We start from the raw sequence: 9,649 nt of genomic DNA, 5'->3' as shown, positions 1-9,649 counted from the left end.
TCCTGCCTCTGTGAGTATGTGTGGATACATAGTGCTTGGTTTAGCGTTGTTTTTCTGGTTAGGTGAAATGTGCCTGTGTGGTATGTACAGTATTTGTATCACCCTGTTTGTGGGATCCTACTTATCTGTGTGTGTAGAACTGAGAGAGATGGGGAGAGATGAGGAAACCTATATTTGTTTTTTTGAAGACCAGCCCAGTATTGGCTGCACTGGTCTGGGTTATAAACTCCTATAAGAGACGGAATCTAGCATCTAAGTAAGCGTATCAGTTTGTTTGGCCCACATGAAGACACATGGCTGATACGTTTGCACAGTAGCGCACTTCTAAGATTTGCAGTGCAGACCTCTGAAGACCTAGAAATGAACAACACTCTGAATCTAGTGATCAGAACTTAGAACACAGATCAACACTCAGAATCCAGTACTCAGAACTTAGAATCAGAACTCAGAATTCAGAACTGTGCTGATTACAGGTGGAGGCCATGCAGTTATTGTTCTTTCTGGGAACTCTGTTGTGTTAGCTGTTGTTGTGAGCTGTTGGAGGGCGGGGAGGGGCTGTATTTCTCAGGGGTCGGTACCCCCTGCTGGGCCCCCGGGGCCGCTGTGTTTACCCTGGCAGGGGGCTTTTGTTGTTGAAACAAAGCAGAAAAGAGGAAACATGGGGGACCCCCTCAGAGTTTTCAGAATGACATCTTGTTGTGACAGAAGAGCAAAGCTTAGCTTGCTGTCCCCACTGGGATGTCAGATGGGTGATGGAGTGTGTGTGTGTGTGTGTGTGTGTGTGTGTGTGTGTGTTAGTTGCATGTGTATGTATGGATGCGTTGGTATGTGTGTGTGAGAATGTATATGTATTGGTGTGTATGCATCTGTGTGTATGTATGGGTGTGTATGTGTTTGTGTCTCTGGTGTTTGTTATTGTCTACTGTGCATCATTTGTTTATTTCCTTTTTCGCCTGCGGTAGCTGAATACAAGATACCCTTTCCCTGAGAGTAAGGACAAGAGGGCGAGAGAGGAAAGGAGGAGGAGGAGGAGGAGGAGGAAGGGATTGAAGGAGAAAGATGAGAGGAGAGACAGGAGAGGACAGACAAGATAGACAGGAACCCAGATTCAGAGAAAAAGAGATAAAAACAACAGCAACAACACTGAAGATAGACCAAGGAGGGGGGGAAGAGAAAAATAAATCATTCCCTCAGGTCCAAGAAGGAGAAATGTGGAGTGTTGGCCCAACCATTCTGAATAGTGTGTGTGTGTGTGTAGGCTCATAAAACTCTCTGTTTTTCTGTTTCTCTCTCTCTGTCTGTTTCTCTCTCTCTCTCTCTCTCTCTCTCTCTCTCTCTCACACACACACACACACACACACACACACACACACACACACACACACACACACACACACACACACACACACACACACACACACACGCAAACACAGTCAGAATAACAGTCTGTCACAAGCTAGTTGTGAGCCAGCACTGGTGATATATTGTCGTGTAATCTTGTGGGACCCTTGCACATTAATGGTGATTATGACATACCTCTGAAGCATTCCTGATGGCATATTTTGCCAGTGATGCATGTGTAGCTAGGCTCAAGTGTGCAGGCAGTTATATCTTGTAATTACTATGAGTGCTCTAATTATGTTTTGAAAGTGCAAGCTATGGTTCACTTATAATGGAACTTCAGTTCTACTTCAGGCAACTTCAAAAAAAGCTAAAAGTTATTCAGTATGCTACTCGGTGTGTGCATATTTCTGCTTCTTGATCAGGGGCCGTGAAGGGTTTATGAGTCTTGTGTTTCTGTGTGTGTGTGTGTGTGTGTGTGTGCTTGTATGCATGTGTTTGCATGCATAGGTGTGTGTGTTTGTGTGTTTGTCTTTTTCAGTCTTTGCCCGACAGCTTCAAATAGCAGCACCTTCTTTGCCCAGTACCATCAGGTGTCGTCCATATGTGGAAAAGATCAGTGTGTGGAAATCAGAGCGATTCTTTCCCTCGCCGGGCTTTTCCCTGCTCTTTACAGGGGACTGCATAACTCAAGAGCCCCAGACCGCGCCAGCACATCTGCTAAGTTGGCCTGGCATCTCTCCCTCTCTCTCTCGCTCTCTCTCTCCCTCCCTCTCTCCCTCTCTCTCTCTCTCCCTCTCTCTATCTCTCTCTCTTTCTTTCTCTCTCTATCTCTCTCTCTCTGTCTATCTCTCCCTCTCTCTTTCTCTCTCTCCCTCTCTCCCTCTCTCTCTCTCTCTCTCTCTATCTCTCTCTCTGTCTCTCTCTCCCTCTCTCTTTCTCTCTCTCCCTCTCTCTCTCTCTCTCTCTCTCTCTCTCTCTCTATCTCTCTCTCTGTCTATCTCTCCCTCTCTCTTTCTCTCTCTCCCTCTCTATCTCTTTCTCTCTCTCCCTCTCTATCTCTTTCTCTCCCTCTCTCTCTCTCTCTCTCCCTCTCTCTCTCTCTCCCCCTCTCTTTCTCTCCCTCTCTCTGTCCCTCTCTCTCTCTCTCCCTCTCTCTATTCCTGCCTTGGCCTCTACGTCTGTGACTGCATTTAAAAACGGGGAGAAACGTAAGGAAAGGGAGACAGGGTGAAAGAAGAAAAAAAGAGAGAGAGAGAGTGGGGAACGCAGTGAACAGATTTAAACACATGGTCGTCCATTCTGCTCCTATAATCTTGCAAGCCTCATTGAAGGCTCAGCGGTTTTTAGAGAGTGTGTGTGTGTGTGTGTGTGTGTGTGTGTGTGTGTGTGTGTGTGTGTGTGTGAGAGTGTGAGCGTTATGTCATCATTTCCTCCTCAACTAACTCATTCTCCTCATTGCCTCATTTTGCAGGGTCCTGGCTCCAAAGTGTGCTGCCTGCAACCAGCCCATACTGCCCTCTGAGGTAAGAACCCACAATGCAATGCAGTCCAATAGTGCTACCATGGGCAACGTAAGCAGAGTGTACATGGCCTCTCCTCAGAGCCGTCACATAAAACTCACCACAGGAAATGGATTTGAACCAAAGACGGAGTGAGAGTTGGTCTTTACTCTTTCGGAGTTGATATATCGTGTTATTCGTTATTCTCTGTTCCCTCTCCCTCTGTTGATGTCTGCAAGGCAGGAGGCAAGGGTTGTAAGCAGTGATGAGGACACAGTCAGTCCTCTAGGCTCAGTGTTTCAGGCCATACCAGTGCACTGGACTGCCTGTGAGGGCATTAACAGTAAAGTGCTGCATGCCTAGAGGTTTCAGCTGCCCATAGGTTGTCCTGTGGCATTAACAGTAAGGGTCTGAGTGCCTTGTTAGATAAAGGGGTGCTGCGGAGCCCTAGTCTTCTCATGAGGGCCTGCTAAAGACCAGGGGGTACAGGAGCAGAGAGGTATCAGGAACCTGATGAAGTCCTGTTGAGTAGCGAGGGACCGGAGGCTGATCGAGCCAAACACACACTACAGATGCTGTGTGTTCCACGGCCATATGTGTCCATATGTGTCCATATGTGGGTTCAGTGTCTACTCAAGAGTGACTGTGTTTTATTTTTGGGGGGGTGAGAGGAAAGACATCCCTAACATTTGTTAAACCATCACTCTGAAATGTCACCCTCTTTCTAAACACCCCAAGGTCACTGTGATGACCCTTACTCACACAGACAGGTAACCTGAAACGTGGTTTGAAAAAAAAAAAAGGGCAAACACAGCTTGCGTTCAGGCAAATATTTACCCGCTCTGTGCACCAAGCCAGGCATTACGCACTAGCAAACTCACACACATACACACACACACACACACACACACACACACACACACACACACACACACACACACACACACACACACACACACACACACACACACACACACACACACACACAACCACACACACTAGCAAAACAGATCTTCACTATCTGGATGCATCACAGGGCATAAACATGCACATGTGTATGTGTGTGTGTGTGTGTGTGTGAGTGTGTCTAGGCGCATGTGTGTGTAGGTGAATGTGTCTGCCTACCCCGTGTGTGTAGGGGTTTTCCACAGATTTGAATGGGATATGTTACTGTATAACATTACTCCTCATGCCCCCCCACCCCAGTGAACCCAGCCCACAATTAGCCTTGACCTCTGTGGAACGCTGACCCCCTGAGCGCTGGTGGAATTGAAGAAGAAAGAGGTTGGGTGGGCAGATAGGCCTGCACCAGCATTCTCATCATTTAGAAGAAAACAAACTGCTGAATAATTGCTCCGCTAAGTGTGTGTGTGTGTGTGAAGGTGTGTGTGATCTGTGTGTGACTGTCTGCGTGGGTGGGTGAGTGGATGTAGGTGTGTAGATGTGTGAATGTGGGTTAGGGTTTCTGTGTGTGTGTGATTGTTTGACTGTGTGTCCAGTCCTGTGCATGGAACACTGACATAGCCTCTCCAGTCAGACTGAATGCCCTTCCCAACCCAAAGCTATGAGTCAGGCATACTGGAGGTCATAATTGTAGTCCTCTGCTTAGACTCATCCCTGTATGGTTGATGATGTAGCTGTGTTTGGATTGTGTGTGTGTGTGTGTGTGTGTGTGTGTGTGTTTGCTTGTTTGGTTAGTGATGTGCGTGTGTGTATGTGTGTATGTGTGTGTGTGTGTGTGTGTGTGTGTGTGTGTGTGTGTGTGTGTGTTGTTTGGTTAGTGATGTAGCTGTGTGTGGATGACATGAGTGGGAGGGGAGCCTGCTGTAGGATGACTGCGCTGACCACATAGGTCTTATGAGCTGAGGTTCTCTGGAGACGGTCCGCACTATTAACTGTTGTGAGCATGTAGTGATCTGTGTGTGTGTGTGTGTGTGTGTGTCTGTGTGTGTGTGTGTGTGTGTCTGCGTGTCTGTGTGTGTGTCTGTGTGTCTGTGTGTCTGTGTGTGTGTGTCTGAGTGTGTGTGTCTGTGTGTGTCTGTGTGTGTGTGTGTGTGTGTGTGTGTGTGTGTGTATGATCTGGATGGACTGGTATAATCATACGCTGGTGTGTGTGCACTGTGCTGGATGGGTTTCTCTAATGGTAGAGTGATGTGTGGTGCTTATGGTCTGGAGTAAGTGGGTGGTCATGTCTCATCTCATACTTAAATCACCAACTGCTTGGATAGAGCTGAGCTGTATGAGTGTGTGTGTGTGAGTCTGTGTATGTGTGTGTGGTGGTGTCTGGCATGTATGTATGTTCTAAATGCGGGTTGGGGTGTGTGTGTGTGTGTGTGTGTGTGTGTGTGTGTGTGTGTGTGTGTGTGTGTGTGTGTGTGTGTGTGTGTGTGTGTCATCACATAGACCTTGTTTGGGATCTTTGTATGTCATTTTAGTATATGTGCATGAGAGATTGTGTGTGTTTTTGTGTGTGTGTGTGTTTGTGTGTGTAGCTGGAACCACCTTTATTGGGATGGCGCCTAGGTGCTGTGGTAGACAGGAATAGACAGAAAAGTGAATAAGAGGGGGAAATTGAATAGCAGAATAGGAGAAGGAGAGGGAGGGAGGTAGGAGAGACGGAAACATGGAAAACAAAGGTGATATTACGCGTAGATTTAAAATTTCCACTAACTACCGACAGAAAGAATTCGCACATACCTAGCCAAATGAAAAGAAACACACAGATATAATGACAAAAGACACTCCGCCAGGGACACTTGTCTGCGGGAGTGACAGAAAAGTGGAACCGCGAGGGGAAAACCGTCTCATCTTGGCGGAAGCGTCTTGACGTAATGTCTGCATTCAGTGCTGTTCACTGATGACGTGGTCTTTGTTAACGAGCCGCAGGTCTCACTCTGTGGCTGCGAGACAAAGAGAGGAATCCTTTAAGACCAGACGCTTGGGCTGGTTGAGTCACCTGGGGTCTTAATGAGTGTTGGGTGGTGAAATAGCGTGTGTGTGTGTGTGTGTGTGTGTGTGTGTGTGTGTTTGTGAGAGTGTGTGTGTTTGTGTGTGTGTGTGTGTGTGTGTTTGGGTGTGTGTGTGTGTGTGTGTGTGTGTGTGTGTGTGTGTGTGTGTGTGTGTGTGTGTGTGTGTGTGTGTGTGTGTGGTAATGTCTGTCATGCTTGTATGTTGTTCCAAATCTGTGTGTGTGTATCATGACCTAGACTCTTTTTGATATGTCTGTGTGTGTATATTGTAAATATGTGTGATTGTGAGAGAGTGGTGTGCGTGTGTGTGTTTGTACCAGACACTTGGGATGTTTGAGTAACCTGGGTGTGATTTAGGAGTGTTATCCCAGACGTAGTTCACAGTCTGTGTGCTCTCTCTGTGCCTTCGTCTCCGCAGGGATCGGACGAGACCATCCGTGTGGTTTCCATGGACAAGGACTATCACGTGGAGTGCTACCACTGTGAGGTAAGGGACTCACACACACACACACACACACACAAACTCAATCAAGGACTATCACGTGGAGTGCTACCACTGTGAGGTAAGGGACTCAAAGTTGGGAGATTTAAAGGGATAAAGTCTGTTCTCAAAGAACTCCAAATGTCTGACTGGTGCCTGATGACTGACTTAGAGAAAGTCATGACAGTCACTGCAAGACCGCTGCACCCCCTAACCCCAAGGGATGCTAACGTAATAACACACACACACACACACACACAAACGCACACTCACGCGCACACACACACCTAGCACATACACACACACACACATACACACACACACTAACGAGAGCTCCTTGAGGGGTGGAGGCAGGGCTAAGCGCTTCTCCCGAGGGGCACTCAGGGGTCCTTAGCCTCCCTGCCAGACTGGCAGCCAGCCAGCCACAGCCCTCATAGCCCTCACATGAGCCAGGTGAGGGGCGACGCTCAGCAAACACGGGCCGTATCTGGGCCGGATCAGAGCCATATCTGCGCCGGAGGCAACTGAGACCTGAAGGAGGAGCCTTCCAGAGAGTTCCCGTCAGACTTGAGTGTGTGGGGTGGATGGACAAAACAAACCCAAAATAAAAGACAGTGTAGGATTACAGAGTTTATGACTGGGTTGTTTGTATTTGCCATGTCCTTCAGCTTGTAAAAGCACTGATTGTTTGAATTCATACGTCACCGCAGGAGTATACATCCTTGTAAGTCGCTTTGGATAAAAGCGTCTGCTAAATGACTAAATGTAAATGTAAAGGAGTGTTGTCGGAACCCCAGTGGATTTGTGGATCGTTTCGGTTCCAAAGAGTTCACTGAGCAGAGGTCTGTTTTTTTTTCAGGACTGTCAGATGGAGCTGAACGACGAGGAGGGCCACCGCTGCTACCCGCTGGACGGGCATCTCCTGTGCCACTCGTGCCACCTCAAACACATCGAGCCCAGCGGCCCCTCTCCCATCCCCGCCAGCTACCAGCATCAGTTCTAGAGATGTGGCGCCCTCTGGTGGAGGCCAGAGACACTACACACACCAGTCACCAAAAGCCTTACCAGCCTCCTGCCATCGACAACAGATCCAACACAGACTGCCTTGCACAGATCGTGTGCGCCTTTCTGATAAAATCTTACGTGACTGTATTGCATTGCTTTCAGTTGTGGGTTTTTTCCCTTACTTAAATGTTTATTTCTGATCCAGGAAAAAAATGCATTTTCATTTTCAATTCAACTCAATTTTATTTATTATATTACCAATAACAGTTGAAATGGTCTCACAGCATTTAAACAGAGCCCAGTACCCGAACCCCCTAGAGCAAGCGCTTAGGTGATGGTAAGGAAGAACTCCCTTTTGGCAGGAAGAAACATTGAGCAGAACCCAGCTCGTAAAGGGGAACCCATTCGCTTGGGGCAGGCCAGGTAGAGAGATTGGGGGGTATATGCCTGATGCATACAAGATTGACAAGAACAAGAACAAGAACAGCTTAGTGGGTATACTATGTGTTCATAAGGCCAACAGGCACATATAAATGGTAGACAACATATTCAGAGTCATAATGTAATCACAGGGTTCCTTTATTAATAGAATGAGCAGAAGGTTGTGATGATATGAGTAGAGAGGTGGGTAGTTCGACTGGCATGCCTGGCTGGAATGCATGTGTGATAGAAGGCAGGAAGTGGCAGGATGGGCAGCAGGAAGCAGGAAGCAGGGGACAGTAACACCTTGCAGAGGAGAGTCCAAAGTGTGAGGGGAAGTGACATCATAACAGAATAGAATTAGGTATTTTAATAGATTGTTTTATACACGTATATGTAAATATAATTCAAATGGTGGAGAACAGTGGTCACGGCAATGGCCTTACTAAAGGGAGAGAGATTCGACCAGTTAGTACACATTAAAAATACCATTACAGAGAGAGAGAAGAGACACAAGTTAGTACACATTTAAAAACTACATCACAGAGAGATAGAAGTGACAAACACATTAAAAATGACATCACAGACATCAGAGAGAAGAGACACAAGTAAGAACACATTAAAAATGACATTACAGACATCAGAGATGGTAGAGGAAAGAGGGTGAAGCAGTACATCATGACACGAGAGGTCCTTGGCAGCCTAGGGCTTTGGCAGCATAACTAGGACATGGTGCCCGCTGGTCCATCACTACTATGAGGATGGTCTGGAGCTGACCAGCCCAGCCATGACTGGCAGGCCAGCCGTGGAAAGGCAACAGCAAAGGCAGGTCTTTCCACCAGAGGCTCTGAGATGTGTGCTGGACCTCCACACACCATTCCTAACTATGGGCGGTAATGAAGAGGAAAGTTTGAAATCTACAAACTTAAGAGCTTCTCAGATAGAGGAAGGGAGACATTTCAGGAGACTATATACATTTCCAGACCTGTTTTACGTTCTCAGTATTGAATTATAATCCTTGATTGCTTTCAGTGTGTAAATACTTTCAGAGTGACAGTTAACAGTTAACATTTGTAACAAAACTCACAATCAATTCAAGAACATAGGATGACCGGGTTTTTGTGTATGTGTGTGTGTGTTTGTAAGAGAGAGAGAGAGAGAGAGGAAGGAACAGATGCCAGAAAAGTAGCATCATAGTTGAGCTGCTTCAGTGTATATCAGGATTTCAGTGTAATTGAAAGTTGTTATTTATCCTTATAGAGTTAGAACTGAATATGAAGAAAATCTGTTCATAATCACAACTGATGAGCCGCCAAAATGTTTTTGTTTGTTTGTTTTTGCTTTATTTGTCTTCGTCATCACTAGAGCAGAATCTGTATTTAGAGACAGATTTGTTCTCATTTAATTGCCCAGAAGTGCTTTTTATTGCATATGATGATAGCACCCATCTGGACTGTCAGGACATTTCACTGCAATAAGCTTCCAACCTAGAGAATGACTGTGAATGCACTGGTGGACCAGTACAACGTGTGAAGGCCCTATCAGCGATACATTTCACAGGGTCATGAAACCAAACGGTTAATTTTACTTGTATGCTCTCTTAAGGTGTATGCTTTTGTCAAACGACAGAGTGATTTACAAGAGAAACCTTCCTTGTTTTGAATAATAAATGTACTCGATGATGTACATTTGCGTTGGAACAAGATGAATTATTGTGCTCAATGACTGGTATACCAAAAAAGTGAAACACCAGTTGTAGTTTCTTTTAGTTTTATACATAGTCTTTCACATATACCAGGAGCCATGTTGGACATCACTATCTCCAGTGACAACATTGTGGTTATTTACATCATTATTACATTGTTAAGCACTTCTCACAAATTATTTCTCATGGTAATACTCCAAAAAGCCCGGAATAACTTGGATTGGAC

The 9,649-nt window shown here is 46.2% G+C and overlaps 1 protein-coding gene across 1 annotated transcript in view; it reads left to right on the top strand.

Annotated features, from left to right (window-relative positions):
* limd1a (LIM domains containing 1a) overlaps positions 1–9,406 on the top strand; it is a 32,115-nt gene extending 22,709 nt beyond the window's left edge. Inside the window, exons 6-8 of the mRNA XM_080857821.1 lie at positions 2,816–2,867; positions 6,231–6,299; positions 7,153–9,406. Of these exons, the coding sequence (XP_080713947.1) occupies positions 2,816–2,867; positions 6,231–6,299; positions 7,153–7,296 (265 nt within the window). The 3' untranslated portion in view covers positions 7,297–9,406. The remainder of the gene's footprint in view (positions 1–2,815; positions 2,868–6,230; positions 6,300–7,152) is intronic.
* The last annotated feature ends 243 nt before the right edge of the window (positions 9,407–9,649 follow it).

The sequence above is a fragment of the Sprattus sprattus genome (genome assembly GCF_963457725.1).
Source record: "Sprattus sprattus genome assembly, chromosome: 19".
NCBI classification, from domain to species: domain Eukaryota; kingdom Metazoa; phylum Chordata; class Actinopteri; order Clupeiformes; family Clupeidae; genus Sprattus; species Sprattus sprattus.
This window is presented reverse-complemented; position numbering and strand designations above follow the sequence as displayed.